The sequence below is a fragment of the Mustela nivalis genome (genome assembly GCF_964662115.1).
Source record: "Mustela nivalis genome assembly, chromosome: 14".
NCBI classification, from domain to species: domain Eukaryota; kingdom Metazoa; phylum Chordata; class Mammalia; order Carnivora; family Mustelidae; genus Mustela; species Mustela nivalis.
Genome location: NC_139033.1, coordinates 12336590 through 12357267, shown reverse-complemented (window position 1 = coordinate 12357267; position 20678 = coordinate 12336590). Strand labels below are relative to the sequence as shown.

Here is a 20678-nt window from a genome sequence, read left to right as displayed (position 1 = left end):
ATGTATAAACTATATAGGACATATATAAAACGTATAGAATGTATGTATTTATATGATTATATGTATTTATACTTGTAATGTACATGTAGAAAATTCATAGGATGAATTCATATGTGTAGTCTTTTTAACCTATATACCACACCATATATATTGTTCTATAGTTTGGTTTTTTTCCTTTCAAACACACGTTTTGGGTATTTGATCATGCCAGTACCTGTAACATAGAGGTTATGAAGATGAATTCTGAAACCAGCCTGCTGGAATTGGAGTTGGAATTCCAGCTCCTCCACCTACTAGCTGGATGACCGCAGGCAAATTATTTAATTCTCCTGCACTTCAGTCTCCTCATCTTTAGAAAGGTGACAGTAGCACCTATTTATAGGGTTGTTGTGAAGAGCCAATGAATTAATATATATAAAGCACTTTGAAGTGCTCTACAGACGTTTGCTCTTAATTTGCCATGTATTGTTTTAAACCAGTGCCTGGCGCTCCTTGCTATGGGCTGGTCACGGTTTCTTTCACCGTCCGCCAGTTGGACATTGGGGAGATGCTCTTCCTTGAGGGTAGGTATGGAGAAGTGGAAATGCCAGGCTGTAAAGTGTGTCTCACCTCAATGTTATTAGGTCCTGCCAAATTGTTCTCCAAAGTTGCTATTTTTTTTTTTTTTGGCTGTACCAATTTAATAAATTGGACAAAATTGACAACTTCTAGAACATCAACATTTGTTCTCCCTCTATCTTGCTTCTTCATTTTTGTTTCTGTTCTTCCTTAAGACCAAAGCGTTCACCTGAGAGGTGGTGGATCAGGGTAGAGTCTAAAGTCTCGTCCACCATGGGCTTACAACTGTGATTTGGGCCTTATTTTTGCATGTTTCTCAGTGATCCGACTGACTCTCTGGGCTATTCGGCACCTGCTGATGCAATGAGGCTTACCCGCTTTGGCTCCACAATGAGCTCCCCCTTCTTCCTGTAGTAGTATTCATTGACTGCACAGTATTTACAGCACTTGAAAGAGGGATAAATGTGGGATCGACAGCATGCACTTGAGTAAGTGCAGATGAGCAAGTCGATGATCACAGTGACCTGGGAAAAACCCAAATCAGTGCCATGTTAGTGAGATTCCTTTCTGCCAAATGGCTTTCCTAAAGCGTGGAAGGAGAATTCCTTACCAGACCAAAGTAGGAGAGGACTGAGCCAACGTAAACTGCCAGCTGGATAATGTTAAATTTTCCTCCCTGAAAACAAATGGGAAGGTGACTTGGTTGACATTCAGAGCAGTGCTCTTTTGCTCTACCGTGTAACTAACTGTCAGCTCCAGCAGAGGAGGGAGTCTGTGGTCACAGCAACAGGGACTGCACACTGAAAATAGGTATACTGTTCATCCTGTTCTTGCCTTCTGGGATGTGCTCGAAAACATGACTTTTAAACAAAGAACAGTGGAACCCACACACTGAGTTAGTTATTTTTCCAAACAAGGTGAGAGTTTCAGACAAGTTTTCCCTAAAAGTGGTTTGAGATTACCTTGGAAGCAGAGGGAAGAAATGTGTGTACACTCTTCCCTTAGGTGTCCTCGTGGTTTTTCTTCTCAATGATCTGTCCATCCTCTCAGCTTCTATCTCATTGACTCTTGTGTTGCTTACCACCATATGACATAACATATAACATAAATAATACAGTTTGGGACAAGGACAAGCTGTGGGCATCTGTGGATTTTTGCATGCCCAGCATCTCCTCCCTCCTTCTTGTGGGGGTGGAGACAACACCCCCGTTTTCCTTTGGAGAACCATCTCTGTCCATACTTGGTCCATATAGTTTGAAGTCAAGGGGCTGGTTCAGGGCAGGGCCACGACCGGCCATTGAGAGTACGGTATGACCTAAACATAGTGATTAGTTCAGCACAGGGCATCTGGCCCATATTGGGCCAGTCAGAGCCAATGGCATCTGCCTGAATCCTTTGCCAAATCTTTTAGCAAAGAGATGTTCTCTTTTTTACTGAGAATGCTGGGCCAGTAAGATCTAAGGAGCTGCCTGAAACCACCCTGTAGACATGGCCAGCTAAGGATGGTGCCAAAACAAAGGAGAATAGATGTAAGGAATGGAGAGAGGCAGATTCCTAAGGATGTTGTTTGAACATCTGGATCCAGCAATGCCTGAAGCCTGAAAACTGCCCCTCGATTTTTCACCTGTGTGAGATTAAAAAAAATAATATTTTTTTTTCTCTAAGCCTATCTGAGTTGGATTCTGTTACTTATAAAGTATTTTGCAAAAGGATTTCTTTCTTTCCCTCTCTCTTTTTAAGCATCAGAGTATTTTAAAAGTTGAATATCCAGTTTTTTCCCCCACTCACACTCTTGTACTCATTAGATGACTTCTTCTTGGGCAGGACCCCAAAGACATTTCTTCCCCCTTTTATCCCACAGGCAAGATGCACAGTGCCAGTTAATGACTATGACCAAAACATTCACCCCTTGAGGCACTACAGCAATAATTAGGACAGTCCCAGGAATGGAGGTGCCAGTGGCTGGCAGCAGAGACTTACGGTGCCAAAAACCAGAATGTCAAAACGGATCCCGAAGACTTTTATCAGAGTTCGTTTTTCAACGTTGTTTTCCTTGTAGTACTTGGCGTATCTGTAGGAGGAGAAGGATCCTTGTATATAAAGATCTGTCTGAACGTGCTGGTATTTCATGAAAGGAAAACCCAAAACAGGAGCCGAGCGAGTCTTCCTTGTTCATCTTCTAGCTCTGCTGCAGTTGGCAGAGGGAAGAACATAATCCAAACCCACAAATTACTCTCTTGGAACCGAAGCACCTCTTCCCACGTTGCCTCTTCTTCCGCCATCACACAGTGATACCAAATCTGCTTCCCATTTAAGATGAAGACGAACAATTTTTAACCAATACAGTATTAACAACAAGTGGACAAATTAAAAAAAAAAAAGTTTTAGGTAAATTCAAGGATTTCTTTCTTCTTATTTTTTTTTTTTTTAAGATTTTATTTACTTGACAGAGATCACAAGTAGGCAGAGAGGCAGGCAGGGAGAGAGGAGGAGGCAGGCTCCCTGCGGAGCAGAGAGCCCGATGTGGGGCTCGATCCCAGTCCCTGGGATCATGACCTGAGCCGAAGCCAGAGGCTTTAACCCACTGAGCCATGCAGGCGCCCCTAAATTCATTGATTTCTTAAGAAGTCATGCAAATAAGCCAAAAAGGGTTTGGCTTCTAGAACAGAGTGGGGTGGGGATCCTAGTTAGTAATGGCCGGATTGGGCCTAGTTGCCCTTCAGCCATCTGCTCTAATTACATTTTCTTAGATTCTGTATTTGTCCATTTACCTCTTTTATCACCAGGGGCAAACTAACAGCCGCGACATCTTCCCTGTAACCCAGCTTTGGCAAGCGCCTGAAAATCATGTTACAGACCCTCTGGCCAATCCCATATCCATATCCCCAACCACCTCCTCTCTCTAACCCTCACACACCAAGCCAATATTTCCCCTGTGCCAGGTCACTCAGGACCAGGTACCTAGAGCGAGAGACTGCTCCTGTGGCCTGGAGCATGCCCACATTACTTAAGCAGGCCAGTCCTACCTGTTGCCCTGTCCTGCATTGCCTGTCCCATGGAAAACACAATGAAGGTTCTGGGCCCTGCTTTTCCCTTGATCCTTCCATCTCCTGACCAACCCCGGTGCTTCCCCTTTGGCCCTCTGTGGCATGGTGTGCCCCTCCTCTTTGGAAATGTAAGAGTAAACTTCTTTCCATATCAGTAACCTCTCCATGTCATTACTCAGCCACCTTTATAAATTAAGACTCGGGCACAAATCACCATCGCCCCCAAAGACACAGCTCTCACCAGTGTTACAGTCAGGAAGAACAGAATGTTTTGTTTTCATGGATAATTAGGAAGGCTTAAACCACATAACACAAGCCTTTTCAATCTGTCCCTCCCCCTTACCACCTTTCAGAGATTGTTTTTAGGTAAGATATTTTCTTTCTGAGTTCTTAATTCGCAGTCTATTTACAGGTGTGGAGAGAGAAGAAAACAGAAGACAGATGCTCTGCCAGAATCCAGTCTGGAGCATTTGAAACTCCTGTTTTTTTTTTAAACTCTCAAAATGGGATGTTGAGATCTGTTAGATATTCTTAGTTGCTTCAACACCTATTTCTGGCCAGAGGGGTTTTAATTTCCTTGCCTCTGATTGTTCCCAGTCCATGACCTTTCTTTCTTCTGCTGCTGTACTGAGTGATTTCTTTTTGAATACACAAAGCAAAGGGTCTTGGGACAGTGGTTCTTGAACTAAGGATAGGAATCGCTTGGGAAGTGTGTTCAAAGGTCGATTCCTGGGCCTCATCCCCCAGACGGTGGTTTCAGAAGGTCTGAGATGTTTCTGGAAATGTTCCAGGTGGATCTGGTGCACGTGGCCAGTGGTCTACACTCTGAGGAACACTAGGCCGTGAGCAGAATGTTTTTGGGACACTGTAATGTTTTGAATAACGGCTCCCCAAGAAGATAGGTCCAAGTGCCTAACCCCTGTACCTGTGAGTATGATCTTATTTGGAATAGGGTCTTTGCAGATGCGATGAAGGATCTTAAGATGAGATCATCCTGGATTTAGGGTGGATCCAGTGACTGGTCTCTTTATAAGAGAAAGGAGAAGAGAGTTGAAACTGAAACACAGAGGAGAAGCCCACATAAAGACAGAGGCAGACATTGGAGTGATGCGGCTTCAAGCCAAGGAACATGGGGAACCAAAGGAGACTGGGAGGGGCAAGGAAGGATCCGCCCCTAGAGACATCAGAGACTGTGTCCCTGCTGACTTAATTTTAGACTAATGGCCTCTAGAGCTGTGAGAGAATATGCTTCTGTTGTTTTAAGGTACCAGGTTTGCGGTCATGTGTTACAGCGGGCCCCGGAGACCGACATGGGCAGATGCCCACTCTGAACCAGAGAAGTGCGTCGGGCCTGCAGTGTGGGCCTGCCTTGCTTCATATATCCTGTAAATAAACGGGACATGTTTGTCAAATAAGGACCTTTTGCCATGGATCTTTTGGTAAAGGACAAAATTTTGTAATGTGATCAACTTCTTCAACTTCCTATGTTTTAGGAAGTTCTGTTTTTTTATAAAACTCATATAACCTATAATTCCCTTCTCTCTCTCTCTCTCTCTCTTTTGTGGCTGTTTGCAAATAACCTGTCCAGTTATCCATCAGAACTTGACAATTTATTTCTGGCCAAAGATTGCTTCTGGCTCATTCTAGACAACAAATGCTCTAACGTGTTGTTCTAAAAGAACATTAACATCATAACCATCTCGGTTCTTCAGAAAGCTCAGATCACTCCAGGAGCCAGTGTTCTTGGGCTTACCTCAGTGACTCAAAAGACATTTGCTAACTTCTGTTTGGGACATTGCCCTGCCTGCTTCTGCAAACTGCTTAAAAACAAAAACAAAAACAAAAAACAAAACCCAGCCTGTGAAGGCAGTCAGGGGCCCACTGATCCAATTGTCTCTTCTTGCTAATGGCCATAAGTCTGTTCAGTAGAGCAGCAGGGGATATCAAAACGTTACCTCAACTAGGAGCTGCTTTCTGGGCCCTGGCTGAAACTCCACTGACCCAGAGGAGGCAAAAAGCATCCTGTGTCTTGATCTCAGCTAGCCTTTAGTCAAGGGTCTCAAACTCAAACGCCTATAGGGGCCAGGCAGGTGACAGAAATGAGTGATGCAGGCCAGGTATTAGGCAAAATGGAGTGGTGGGGACCACAGCAAACACACACACACACACACACCCTCTAAAGGGAACCACTGATCCCTCCAACAGAGTGCTGCTGTGTGGGATATGAATCTGGAGTTGTCAAATGGCTTAGTCCCCCCCCCCCCGCCCCTGCACACACACACACACACACCCTCTAAAGGGAACCACTGATCCCTCCAACAGAGTGCTGCTGTGTGGGATATGAATCTGGAGTTGTCAAATGGCTTAGTCCCCCCCCCCCACCCCTTCCGCCAAATAGTTAAAATTTTTGAGGAAAATAAGAAGTCCAGATTTTTACGTAGAATGTCTCAACTTTCAAAACATTGTATAGGCAAAAAACAAATAAACAAAAATAGACACAGTTGAAGGCTGCCTGCCAGTTTATGGTGCTGCTTTGGGTAAAATGTAAAGAGACCCATTTGCTTGCGCCGATCCCCTCCAGAAGTCAGTAGGAATGTGAGCAGAAGTGTTAGGAAGTGGTGAATGTGTGTGTGCACACACACAGGCACTTTTGCCTACACTTCAATGTACAGATTAAGAAGCCGCCTGATTTTACGCACTCCCCCAGGAAACTGGCAGCCTGGTTGTAGAGACAAAATGTAGTCGGGTGAAACCTCTAAGGAGGAAGTATGTTTGGGGTGCTAGATAATCTAGTCTAGACTAGTGCTCCTCAGACATCAGTGTGCATAGGAATCTCCTGGGAATCTTGCTCCAATGCAGATTTTGATTCAGTTCAAGAGTGAGGGCTGAGATTCTGCATTATAACAGGCTCCCAGGTGAGGCCAGGCTGCGGGTTCCAGGACTACGTGTTGAGTGCAGAGGTTCTAGATAGGTGGGCCTCACACCTGAGAGGCTCTCATCTGGGGGGCTTGTGAGGGTCCCCAGGGTGTCTGATTCAGCAGGTCCAGGCAGAGCCTGCGAATGTGCATTTCTAACACGTTCCCAACATGTGATTCTGATTCTGGGCATTGCACTTTGAGAACCGCTGGTCTACACTGTTAATACTGGTATTAATAAGGTATTCAGAGAGGCAAAAACTAAGTTTTCCAAGGCAATTCCCCTAACAGGGGCTCCTGTCTGTGCAGTCTCTCTTCCTAACTAGAAAAGCACAGGCCCCAGAAAAGCACCTGATATTTACGGGGTCCTACCCTCTGCTTGGAGAGGCCTTCTCTAGTCGCTTCCTCCAACCATCCCCCGCTCCGCCCCAGCCTTGCAGTATAGTATCTTGTTTGATTTTCTTCCCAGCATTTATCATCTGAAATGGTCTTATTGGAGCTGTTGGCAGTATTGAGGTATGGTTTACATATAATAAGGCACACAAGTCCTAAGAGTTGATTCAGTGAGTTTTGACAAGTGAATATACTGTATAACCTATACCCCATCAAGATCTAGAACATTCCATCGCCTCTGAAAACTCTCCTGGGCTCCTTTCCAGTCAGTTTCTATTTTGCCTCCCCCATCCTGCACTTCCCAGAGCAGCTCCCACTGGTGTCTTTTATCATCACAGGGAAGTTGTTTTTCCTATTCCTGTATTTCATATAAATGCCGTCATGCAGTATAGCTCGTTTCAGTCTAGCTCCTTTCACTCAATATAACGTCGGTGGGATTCCTCTATGTTGTTGCATGTGCAAGCATGTTCGTTTATTCTAACTAGCGCTTTACTGTATAAATACACTACAATTTATTTCTTTAGTCACCTGTTGGACATTTGGGTTGTTTCTGGGTTTGGGTAATGATGATGAAGGCTGTTGTGAATATTCACGTACAGATCTTTGTGCGGATCTATGTTTCCTTTCTCTACCTAAGGGTGGGGTTTCTGGATTAGAGGACAGATGTACATTTAACTTTATAAGAGACTTCCCAACGGTTCTCTAATGTGGTTGTACCATCTTACACTCCCACTGGGAAATAGGAGAGTTCCAGTTGCTTCTCCTCCTTGTCAGCCGTTTGAATTGCCAGCCTTTTAAAAAATTTTACCTATTCTGAGGGGTATATGTAGGTGTTTCTCATTGTGGTTTAAATTTGCCTTTCCCTAATGACTAATGATGTTGCCTTGTTGGAGTTCTTAATTTACTTACATTTTTGTCTTATATGTTATATTGACTTACACTCATGTCCTACTAGAATATAAGCTAAGCAGTAACTTTGTCCGTTATGTTTACCAATGTATACCCATTGACAGAACAATATATTTTTTCTTTGATTTATATTTGATGAATGAATAAATAAGGAGCACCAATATCAATTTCCTACTGGCCCCGTAGGCAAAGTGATTGTAAAGCCATTATTCTAGGGATGTAGTGGGCAACTCTTTTCAGAAAGGGAACAGCATAAGCCTACTTTGTATCTGGAACCGAACAGCACAAAAGAATCAGCCATAATTACAACCGCCAAAACCTGCCTGGTATCCACAAGCAAGGAGAGCTCATGGAAGCTCAAACGTAAAGGCCATGTTAGTGCTGAGGCAGAGTTGTAGCAACAGGCTGAAAAAATGACCCAGTCACAGGAGGTAACACAAAAACAAAATTAGGATGGCATAGGATCACTACTGGGGAAAAGTTAGGAGCAGAAGCGTAACTGCGCAGAGGGTCAAAACAAAAATAAGGTCAGCACCAAACCAGCACCAACCAGTTTCAGTGGTGAAGATGCACCAGGAGTCTGGTCAGCTCTTACAAGGTGGAAGTCCAGAAGTAAGCAGTGTACAAGGTACACTACGAAGAACCTTAAAAGTCAGGCAAGGCTGCAGGTGGGGCAGCAGTGTGGCCTCAGGCGTCTTGAAGATGTTCTTACCGAAAGGACTTCCAATCAAAGTGGCAGCCTGAGTGCTGGCGCTGGGACACCCACCACCTCCCACTGCACACAAAGAAATGCAAGATAAGGTATATTTTTAAAAGTCATATTGATGTATTGCTGAGCTCAGAACAAGGAAGAACATTTTCTAGGTGCTAGAATGAGTGGGGAGTGGGAACTGGAGCCATGTTTGGAGTCTGGAGTCTGGAATCTGTCCCATAGAAGGACCCCAACCAGCTCTGTATCTGGGGAGCTCCAGCTTTACCCTAGAAGTGTCAGGGAGCTGAGGTGGGAGCCCTACCCAGGGAGGGAGCAGGGATAGGATAGTTTTAGCAGGGTGAAGACATCCAGCACCCAGAAATTAAACCAAAAACTGGTTGATAATTGATAGATGCCATATAGTCCTGCAGACTGCAGCATTTTATAATCGGCCCCGAGAATGCCTCCGCACCCCTGGCACACACAGAACTTTGCACAAGACCTTTCCTGCTGAAACTCACCAACAAATACTTCAAAGCCTTGGAAGAAGAAAGCCCACCCAGGTCACTGCAGATAATAGGTCAGTGTGAAATGGGTTATACAGTAGGACACACGGGAGGAATAGGATCCATAAGGTCAGAAAAGACCTCACTGAAACCGTGGTGGATGGCTTTGAGAAAGAACTGACTATAAACCTGAGAAATGAAAAATATAGGCATAGGAAAAAATTAAAGTGTATGAAAGTGTATGATAAAATGTTTCTCATCTTTGATCCAGTAATTCTAGTTCTAGAAATTCATCCTAAGGAAACAATCTGGAACTATGTGCACACATTTATGTGCACAAATGTGTGGTGTAGAATTATTTGTAATAGAAAACCAGGAAGCACCCCAAATGGCCAGTAATGGAGGAACGGGCAAGAAAACCATGCGATGGGAGGAAAAGCATGTGGGTTTGGGGTTCAGAGTGACCTAGGTTATGGGGCCACTGTTAGCTGGGGGTCCTGAGCAAATCATTTCACCTTTCTCAGCTCTACCTGGGAACAATAATATCCACGTTCCAGGGTTGATGTGAGGTGGAGAGGTGATGACTTTGAGGGCCTGGTATATAAAAGACACACCCTAGGTGGTGCCTCTTGTTACCATTATGCTCACACAATGGGATAATTAACATGATGGTCACGAGGAATTCTGAATGACCCAGGGAATGGCAAAACACACACAAACACAGAATACCAGGTCATACATGTGATCTGCTCTCATAGAAGCCTCATGAAAGAATTAGTTAAAGGAAGGAAAATTCAACAGCTATCTTTGATTATTTTTGATTATCGCAGGGTTGAGGAATTATGGGTGATTTATATCCTTTTCTCTACGTTCTTCTCTGTTTCCCCAATTTTGTTTCTTTTTTACAAAGAGGGTTTATCACTTTAATAATTAAAAAGAAAAAAATTCATACAAAAATCCAGTTACACCTAGTTCTTAGAGGAAGCTTTATGCATTCATCTTGTTGCCTTGGGAACCAAAATTAATTCTCACTCACTGCTGGAGATGCAATTCAGCAGGGCCCGGAGGTTTCTGGGCACTGTTACCTGAAGTTGTAGCCAGGGTACAAGGACTCATTGGTGGTCTTGTCATCAAGGCGACGGAAGGTGTATTTTGGGCGGCAGCGATGGAACCAACTGTCCAGGTTGCAGTCCCAGTAGATCTCAATGCCCATGATCCCTCCCTGGGGAAGGACAAGGAGACAGTCCTTAAGTCCTGCTGCACGTGGGATGCAGCCACCAGACCTCTCCCTGCCTAGGGATGGTCACTATGGTTTTGTTTTTTGTTTTTTGTTTTTAGAGGGAAACACAGATTGAAGTTTCAGAGCCATAGCTCAGCCCCATCTAACACACACACACGAGTGGCTGCAAACACATCTCCCTGCTCGTCCTCCCATCTGGGACACGCCCTCGTATTTATTTTCCTAAAATACAACTTTCAGTAAATCTCTTACATAATCTAACACCTTGAATGGCTTCCTTCACCCTCCCACCCCATTAAAGTTTAAGTTGAAGCTTGTTACACTGGGAATTCAGGGAGCCCCATCCACATCTCTTTTCTGTTTTACCTCCTAACACTCCCCTGGTGAAATCTCTTATTTCACCCTATCCACACTTACCCCTCAACACAATTGGCATTTTCATTTCATTTTTCTTTTTCTTAAAGACTTTATTTATTTATTTGACAGAGAGATCACAAGTAGGCAGAGAGGCAGGCAGAGGGGGGGGATGGGGAAGCAGGCTCCCCGCAGAGCAGAGAGCCCAATGTGGGGCTCGATCCCAGGCCCTGGGATCATGACCTGAGCTGAAGGCAGAAGCTTTAACCCGCTGAGCCACCAGGTGCCCCTCATTTTTCTTTTTTTATAGCACAACTTATATATTTCAAATGGACAAAAAATTAGTATCATTTATAGTTATCTTAAGATAAATTGCCTTTGAATGGGAGCTTCCTTTCCAGTACTTTGAGGTCTACAAGACGTATCTAGAAAATATACTACTGTGGAAAATGACTGCTTAAATCGAATGGGGGAGAGGGGAGGGCCTGTGGTTTCTCTTTTTTGATTAATTGCTGTAACACTGTCCTTCAGGTGGCTGAGGGAGTTTCATGTTTTCTTTAGACATTATTAGGCGCCGGAGCTCTCACAGGACAACTTTGATGCTACATGAATTCTGCCACTTTGCTAGCACTGATACAGCTCTTGGGTCCACCACTCCAATAGAACTATTAACACCATTCATATTAATTTTTGTTACATATCTTACAAAGGGGGATATGGGGTACTTGGGTGGCTCAGTGGGCTAAAACCTCTGCCTTCGGCTCAGGTCATGATCTCAGGGTCCTAGAATCGAGCCCCGCATCAGGCTCTCTGCTCAGCGGGGAGCCTGCTTCCTCCCTTCTTTCTCTCTGCCTGCCTCTCTGCCTACTTGTGATCTGTCTGGCAAATAAATAAAATCTTTAAAAAAACAAAACAAAACAAAGGGGGCTGCTTCTGGGTATTTAGGTCCACATTCTATTTTAAGGTTGTATATTCAGTTTTCATTTATTTATTTGACAGAGGCCCAATTTTATTTATTTATTTATTCATTTATTTATTAGAGGCCCAGTTATCATCCCTGTCCATTTTGTAAGTGTCATGCCTTCGTCATCTTCTAGACCCCAGCTGACTGTGCCATCCCCCACTCCTTTCTGGCCTTCTTCCAGTTCTTCCAACAGTCAGAAATTGCGAGGGACATTTACTCCTGAGCGCATGGTGGCTGCCATCTTGCATCGCTGTCGCTTCATTTCATTTTTTTAAAACAGCTTTATTAAGATATAGTTCACATACAATTTGTGCAAGTGTATTCAAGTGTATAATTCAACTGTTTTTAGTATATTCACATATATGTGTGACTGTCACTTTCCAAATTTTATAGTTTCGTTGCCTTCAGAAACCCCTAAACCTTCATCAATGCCCTTTCCACCCCTCCTATAAGCCCTAAACAACCACTAATTTACTTTCTGTCTCTATAGAGTTGCTTATTCTGAACTTTCATATGAATGAAATCATATGTGATCTTTTATAGCTGACTTCTTTTACTTAGCACGATATTTTAATTTTTATTTATTTATTTTTTTAAGTAGGCTCCATGCCCAGTGTGGGGCCTGAACTCACAACCCTGAGATCAAGGCCTGAGCCAAGATCAAGAGTCGGATGCCCAACTGACTGAGCCACCCAGGTGCTCCCACTTAGCATGAGGTATTTTTTTTAAGATTTTATTTTACTTATTTTAAAGACTTGAGAGAAAGAGAGTGTGAGCCAGAGGAGGAACAGAGGGAGAAGGACAAGCAGACTCTGTGCTGAGACAGAGCCCAGTGCGGGGCTCCATCCCAGGACTCTGATGTCATGACCTGAGCTGCAAACAAGAGTTGGAGGCTTAACTGAATGAGCCACCCAGACGCCCCTTAGCATAATATTTTTAAAGTTCACTCATATTGTAGCCCATATCTGTACTTCATTCTGTCTTATGATGGAAGACAATTCCATTGTGTGGATAGACTACATTTGGTTTATCTGTTAGACATTTGGATTGTCTCCTCCTTTCAGCTATTATCGATAATGCTTCTGTGAACACATAATGTATGAATTTTTGTGAGAACATGTGGTTCACTTCTCTTGGGTATGTACTTAAGAGTGGAATTGCTGGGTACATTTGACTTTTCGGTCTCAGTCCTTATCTTTTCTCCCATTCAAATATTTCTCCTACCATCTCTCTAGCTAAATCATCATCTTCCTCCTCCAAGACTCAACTTACATCTTTCCTTATCCGTTCAGCCACCCCGTCCCCCTCAATTCAAGGTGACCCTTCTCTTTTCTGAACTTCTAAGGAATCTCTCTTTTTTAAAAGATTTTATTTATTTATTTGAGAGAGAGAGAATTAGAGAGAAAGAGCATGAGAAGGGGGCAGGGTCAGAGGGAAAAGCAGACTCCCCACAGAGTAGGAAGTCTGATGCGGGACTCAATCCCAGGACTCCAGGATCATGACCTGAGCTGAAGGCAGTTGCTTAACTAACTGAGCCACCCAGGCGTCCCTCTAAGGAATTTCTTAATCTCTTACCTCTACTTGGTACCTCTTTCTTCCTACAAACATGTTGTGAGCACTGACTATCTTATTTCACTGGTTCTTAGACACCGTTGCTTATCAGATGCATAGTTTTATTTTTATGTTCCTCTCAGAAATGCTATCAATTAAACTGAAATTCTGTCAATCGAAAGCACTTTCTGATATCAGAAATATTAAAATGTGGAAAAAAGTATGTTCTTTGCATTGATGAAAGGTGGTATTTTCAAGTATGCTAGAATCTAGGGATAAAAAGATGAGTAGCAAGCAGACTCTGACTTGGAGAAAGGGGAAATACAGAAGAATCACAATAGTCATTTGTTGGCATGAAGCTAAGTACTCGGCTTATTATTGTAAACATCTGAAGTTTCTGTCACTCAGCATCCTGTCCTCCTGGTAAAAGTGCCTGGAATTTTCTTTAGGTAATGTTTCTCTCAGCTGAGTGGTTTGAATGGGATTGTCCCCTGTCCCAGCTCCAGGAGAGGCAACATGAACTAACCTGGCCAGTAAGGTCTGTGTGTTCCTCTGGACCTGGTGACTGGTTCAGGAATAGGTATGTGGCCCAAGATAGACCCATCAGAGTCCTCTCTGAGACATTTTGCCAGAACCATAAAAAAAGAGGTCATCTGTGGTTTGGGACCACTAGCCAGAGACCACGACAATCCAGAGCAGCATTGTCCAGCAGAATCTTCTGCAGTGATGGAAATATTTTCTATTCATGCTGTGCAGTAAAGTAGCCACTGGCCACATGTGACTGTTAAGTGCTTGAAACGTGGCTAGTATGACAGAGGAGATAAATATTTCACTTCATTTCAATTAGTTTAATTTAAATAGCTTCATGTGACTAGTGGCTACCGTATCAGACAGCACAGTTGTAGGACTTTGGTGGCTTTGCCTTTACATACGAGTGGTCTGCCTATGAGTGACATCACCAGTAAGGAAACAGCAAAGGGATGAAAGGAGTCAGATTCCTAATGACATCATTTGAGTTTCTAGATGCAGCCATGCCTGCTGCTATCACATGCTTCATTCAGTCAACAAATATCTACTGAGTACCCACTATGCTGAGCAATGCACAAAAATTAACAAAAAAGTCCAAAGATGCCTGTCCTCATGGAACTTATGTTCTAGTCAGGGAAGACAGAACAAACAAATGGATATATAAAATATATACTATGTCAGGTAGTGCTAGGTGCTGGGGATAAAAATAAACCTGACAAGGGCCATAGTGCCTGCTGGGATAGGGGTAGAAATTTAAATTATCATTGTAAGGTTTTTTTCGGGGTGTGGGGGAGGAGAGAGAGAGTCTTAAGCAGGCTCCATGCCCAGTGCAGAGCCCGAGGCGGGGCTTGATCTCACAACCCTGAGATCATGACCTGAGCTAAAATCAAGAGTTGGATGCTCAACCTACTGAGCCACCCAGGTGCCCTGAAATTGTCATTTTAAAGGTAGTGGTAAGGGAAAGCTTCACTGAGCTTATATTTGAGCAAATATTGGAAGCAGCTAAGGAAGACAGATAAGGCTGTGTCTGGGGCAAGGCCGTTCCAGGAAGAGGGAAAAAGCAGAAGAAAATAAGAAAACTCCCAAGATGGGATGCTCCCTCTCTAAAACAAACAAATAAATAAAATCTTTAAGGGGCACCTGGGTGGCTTAGTGGGTTAAGCCGCTGCCTTCGGCTCAGGTCATGATCTCAGGGTCCTGGGATCGAGTCCCACATCGGACTCTCTGCTCAGCAGGGAGCCTGCTTCCTCCTCTCTCTCTCTGCCTGCCTCTCTGCCTACTTGTAATCTCTCTCTGTCAAATAAATAAATAAAATCTTTAAACAAAAAAAAGAAAAGAAAAGTGAGGTACGAAAATGTTTTGGGTGTACAAGAAGATCCATTTCCCTTGGTGTGTCTTAACATGAGTTAATAATACATGGTTCTTTTTTTTTTTTCTATTAAGCTAATTGAGTTTGGTTTCTTTTTGCCCCCAAAATGTTTCGTTCTTCTTTTTTTTAAGGATTTTATTTATTTATTTGACAGATCACAAGTAGGCAGAGAGGCAGGCAGAGACAGAGAGGAAGAAGCAGACTCCCCGCTGAGCAGAGAGCATGATGCGGGGCTCGATCCCAGGACCCTGAGACCGTGACCTGAGCCAAAGGCAGAGGTTTAACCCACTGAGCCACCTAGGCACCCCCAAAATGTTTCTTGATTGATTCTTTGCTTACATCATTTGAGTTGGATGTCTATAAGGTGCAGCTGGGAGAATCTTGACTAACCCAAGTGTGGTGGCCTGAATAATGACTCCCAATGGTATTCCTAATCCCAGGTCCCAGCCCTCGGCATCTTCGGATATAGTATTTTATATGGCACAAGGGACTGCAGATGTGATGAACTGAAGGATCCTGAGATGGGGAAATTATCTTGGATTATCCAGATGGGCCCTACATGTTTCCTTTTATAAATGCTCTCTCTGAAAAAGACCAGTAGCTTTGTAAGAGGAAGGCAGAGGGAGATTTGGCACAGAATAAGTCAATGTGACCACTGACGCAAGATGCTATGCAGCTGGCTTCGAAGCTGGGAGAAGGGGTTGCAAGCGTTTAGCTCTAGAAGGTGGAAAAGGCCAGGAAATGGATTCTCCTGTGGAGCCTCTGGAGGGTGCTTGGCCCCGCCGATACCTTGATTTTGATTTGTGAAACTGATTTTGGACTTCTGACCTCCAGAAGTATAAAAGAAAATGTGTGTTGTTTTAAGCCACTGAGATCATGGTGGGTTGTTAGAGCAGCCACAGGAACTACTGCCCCAGGGATGTCACTCACAGGCTTGTTGTGGGATTAGGTGTGGTGATGCAGGTTAAGGCCTTGGCACCATGCAGGGATGTACTGAATGCTCAGTAAAGGGAGCCCTGTAACTAGGACCCAGGGGCCCAGCCTCTTGGCCATTTGACATCTTCCACCCCCCAACTCAAACCCTCGCCGTCCAAAGACACCACCAACCTGAATTGCCACTTCTGAAAAATTATCTCCTGTTTCTTGGAAAATTTCTCCCAGTCGGAAAATGGGACACTGTGGATTCTGAGTCTTGTGAAAGGTACAAGTGATGTTTATACCTGGCAAGATGTTTCTCCTGCATGAGAAGCAAGCAAGCAAACATATTTTTGAAAACTGAGACCCATCTCCTTCATGGGAGTGACCCAGTTGGTGGCTGGGTTCCATGAGGGGCCCCGAGGTTCCTCAGCCCCCGGGATTCACACCCTTGTGTGGTCCCCTCCCCGCCTGCGCAGTGTCCATCTGTGCGACCGTTAGCATGTGGCAGAAGTGATGGTGTATCACTTCCAGGCTTAAGTCATAAAAGCCCGTGGCTTCCATCTTGTTTACTGTCTTGCTGGCTTGTTGTCTGTCCCTCTTAGATCACTTGCTCTGAGGGAAGCCAGACACCATTCCCAAGGACACTCAAGCAGTCCTGGTGGAGGTCCGTACGGTGAGGAACTGAACCTCCTGCTGACAACCAGGTGAGTGAGCTTGGAAGAAGTTTCTGGTCTCAGTCAAGCTAGAGATGACTGCAGTCCCCACTGACAGCTTGACTGCAACCTGAGAGATCCTGAATCAGAACCATCCATAGAAGTCATTCCCACATTCCTTACCCCCAGAAACTGCAGGAGACAATAAATATTGGTTGTTAAGCTTCTAAATTTTGGCATAATTCACTACACAGCAGTAGTGGCTAATGGCCAGACATTCTGGGCACTTACGTGGTGTAGTTGTGGCCAGGAAAGTCGATGTTATTCTTGATGAGCACAGTGAAGTTTTCGGCACTGTTCAAGAGCGCGGGCCTGAGAGAGAGGCGAAATGGGGATCAGTGGGCCAATGGGACCACGGGCTTCCGGTTTCTGGCTGGGGTCATTGCAATGAGTAAAGAGAAATATAGTCTAGTAGGCAAAATTTTCCTAAAAATCTAAAAAAGAGGAAGAATGTCTCTCTTCCTGAGACCCCCGTGGCATTTACTCTAACCCTTCTCACACTCTGATGTAATTGTGTGTTTAGGATGTGTGGTGATGTACTGGTAAATGGTTAACAGCCAGGTCTCCAAGAGGGAAGAAAAACTCTGACATGTAGCATTTACTGATTAGTGTAAGCACCCCCATCATGGCTGATCTCAAGCCACTAGTGGGTATCACTGAACTTGGAGTTGGGAGGGGATGAGCATAATTGGCTCAGAGTCAGTATAAGCCAGTTTCAGCAGCCCCCTGTTTGTATCTTTCCCTATAGGCTTGGATTCTTTCTACATGTATAGTTGGCTCTATCAGTCATAGGTTGATAGGCGCTGGGTAGCATAAATTCCCCATGAGTTAGAGGAGCCCAAATCCTCGACTTTAGGAAGGTCCACTCACAACCCATTGATTCATTCATTTGACAAATATTTATTGGCCTGGGCATGGGCTGGGCACTGGGAATATAGTGATGAACAAGACAGTCAAGGTTTTTGTCCTTATGCAGTTGACAGTCTGCTAAAGATGGAGAGAATTGGCTGTGGATAGAGTTACAGCTGGTACCTTATTGTTGGCAGGCCTGAGTGGGTGGCAGATATATATAATGGGAGTAGCACCAGGAAAGGATGGAGGTATTTGGAAAGGGGCACCAAAAATGATCTGCTTTTTATTCCAGAATTGCCAGAGCCCAGCTTTGCCTCTATTTAGGATATAACTATAGAGAACACTGTAGGTTTTGCGTGTCCAGCATCCTTTCCCCTCTGTTAGAAGCGCCTCAGTTTTCTTCCTTTGAGATAGCCAGGTCTTTTCCACTCACAGCCCAGAGGTTTTGGTGGGGAGGTGTCCATTTTCTGGACATTTATAGACCCCAGGGTGGACTAGTGACCCAGAGCTGGCTAAACACAATAACCCTGTCCTTTCATGGCTATAGTAATTGGTTGATAGATTGTCATGTGATTTAAGCCAATGAAAACATTCTAGGACTTTTGTAGGAAATACTGGAAAAAGAAAAACTCATTTTCTTTAGGATTGCTAGTAGTAAAGACAGTGTAAACCTGGAGTTCCCTGGACCACAGTGTGAGGAAAGCCAAAACAGAAGAAAGAATAACTGGGGGTAGGGGATGGGGGGTGGGATGGGGTTGGGGATTGGAAGAAACAGAAAGAAAAAGAATCTTAATGACATCATTTTTATTTGAAGCCTGGATCAAGCCTTACCTGAAGGTAATACTTCAGGACTCCTCATTTACAGAAATTTTATTTTATTCTATTTTTAAAGATTTTCTTTACTTATTTGATAGACAGAGATCACAAGTAGGCAGAGAGGCAGGTGGGGGTGGGGGGAGAAGTAGGCTTGCCACTAAGCACAGAGCCCAATGTGGGGCTCAATCCCAGGACCCTGGGATCATGACCTGAGCCGAAGGCAGAGGCTTTAACCCACTGAGCACCTAGGTGCCCCAGAAATTTAAAAAAATAATAATAACATTGTCTTTTTTCCTGAAGCCAGTTTAAGTTGTATTTCTGAAATTTGCATAAAAAAATCTTATTTACACAGATACCTACCACATGCTAGACCGTTTACCTTTAGAACATTCTAAATCCCATGCTTCTGGGGCAACATTCTAAGAATAAGAGGACTTGAAACTTGAAAGATCAAAGCCCTTTATTCCTCTCTTTTGATATTTTTAACGTTCTTCCTTGAATTATAGCTCTCTGTGCACATGGCTTACCTCCGATTAGACTGCAAGAGGCTTGGGATCTACTCTCTGTCTGGGTCTGCTTGTATTTTTAGCACAGTCTCTTGTGCATAGTTACATATAGAATAAATATCTAATACCTCCTATATGGTATTGGATGTGTTAACTGAATAATTAAATGAATCATTTTAGTAATCCCTTTGCGTAACATACAAGGAAACTAAAGTTCAGGGGATTGCTTGCCCAAGGTCATATAAAACTGTGCAGTCCAGGGGTGCCTGGGTGGCTCAGTGGGTTAAGCTGCTGCCTTCGGCTCAGGTCATGATCTCAGGGTCCTGGGATCGAGTCCCGCATTGGGCTCTCTGCTCGGCGGAGAGCCTGCTTCCCTTCCTCTCTCTCTGCCTGCCTCTCTGCCTACCTGTGATCTCTCTCTGTCAAATAAATAAATAAATTAAATTAAATAAAAACAACAAGCAAACTGTGCAGTCCAAGGACCTGTACTTTGGAGATGCCTAGTATTTCTCTGATGAGTAAGTTGGCGACTGAAAACTGTTAGGGCCAATTTAATGTTAAAACCTGTTTAACTATTAGGGCCTGCTTAGCCAGAGCAACTCTATATTGCCTAGGTAGCCATATTGTTGTTTACATCCACGGACTTCATTCCAGGAATAAATGCCCCAATAGTTCCTGGTATGGTTCCGGGTATCGATTCCGGGAGTAAACGCCTTAACAATAGAAGCCACGTACCTTAGGTCTGTGGTTATGCCCTATAAAACCAACCTGTGAGATTGGGAAGGGGTGGTCGCTCTCTTTGGAGGCGGCACTGGCGGGTCAGTCTGACTTCTAATGCTTGGCATAGAATAAAGCTCTACATAACTTTCACTTTGTCTCAGTCTTGTTTCCCTGGCGGGTCAGTCCAACTTCTAATGCTTGGCATAGAATAAGGCTTTGCATAACTTTCACTTTGTCTCAGTCTCGTTCCTTTGATAACAGACCCCAACGAAAACTACAGGCAATCAAGAGGCCTCTTGCCTTGAACCGATAGTTCCCTCAGGCCCTGGGCAATTCTTTCCGTGAAAAAGAAACTTCTCTGACCTAGAAATAAACCTGGGTAGTGCCATTAATGATTGAGGACTGGACAGGCTGACACTGCCAAACACTTCCCACCCTGACAAGGGAAGCCTTTGCCTGGACCTTCTAAAAAGTCATTTGGGGGCAATCTTCTCTTTGCCCCAAAGATGCCGATGGTGTGGTTTTGAGTCACATTCATTTAGAGCTGTGTTCTCCTGTATGATATCCCCTAGGCATGTGTGACTATTAAAATTGAACTTATATTAAAAATTCAGTTGCTCAGTTGCAGTCACCACATTTTAAAGTGCCCAATGGCCACTTGTACCTAGTGGCTACCATATTGGACAGTGCAGGTACAGAACATTGTCACCATTGCAGAAAGTTCCATTGCACAGTGCTGGTCTAGAACCACCACACTTCCAGGGGCAGATCATTTGTGTGCGAGTGTGTGCGTGCCGTTATACAACACTTACTATAAACCAGGCATGGGGCTCACTTTACTTTTGAGGTACAAGTATCATCTCATTTAATTCTCACGACAGCCCTGTGAGTGGGGGCAACTATTTATCCTCATTTTAGAAATAAGGGAAATGAAGCTCAGAAAGGTTAAACTGCTTGCTCAAGGTCACACAGTGAGGAAGTGTTAGAGTCAGAATTTGAATCCAGGTCTCTCTGTTCTTCTGCTGAAAGTACCAATCTCTGTGGTTTCTGAGATTTAACATCAAGCTCTGCTTTCTGGGTCTGACTTTGTATGTTAAACAGAAGAATCAACAAAAAGGATCCACGAAT

The 20678-nt window shown here is 44.0% G+C and overlaps 2 protein-coding genes across 6 annotated transcripts in view; one reads left to right on the top strand and one right to left on the bottom strand.

The window, feature by feature from the left end:
- Window positions 1–20678, top strand: part of IFT81 (intraflagellar transport 81) — a 192450-nt gene that overhangs the window by 33404 nt on the left and 138368 nt on the right. Inside the window, exon 1 of one of the 5 annotated variants that reach the window (XM_082698410.1) lies at window positions 16558–16647. The exons of the other annotated variants lie outside the window; for them this stretch is intronic. The gene's annotated coding sequence lies outside the window, so the exon portion shown is untranslated. Of the gene's footprint in view, window positions 1–16557; window positions 16648–20678 lie in introns of those variants that run through there. 5 annotated transcript variants of the gene reach the window in all.
- Window positions 1–20678, bottom strand: part of P2RX7 (purinergic receptor P2X 7) — a 48272-nt gene that overhangs the window by 6097 nt on the left and 21497 nt on the right. The window contains exons 6-11 of the mRNA XM_082698433.1: window positions 16888–16968; window positions 16133–16262; window positions 10105–10241; window positions 2539–2629; window positions 1169–1234; window positions 933–1082 (exon numbers count right to left, since the gene is read on the bottom strand). Coding sequence (XP_082554559.1) covers window positions 933–1082; window positions 1169–1234; window positions 2539–2629; window positions 10105–10241; window positions 16133–16262; window positions 16888–16968 — 655 coding nt within the window. The remainder of the gene's footprint in view (window positions 1–932; window positions 1083–1168; window positions 1235–2538; window positions 2630–10104; window positions 10242–16132; window positions 16263–16887; window positions 16969–20678) is intronic.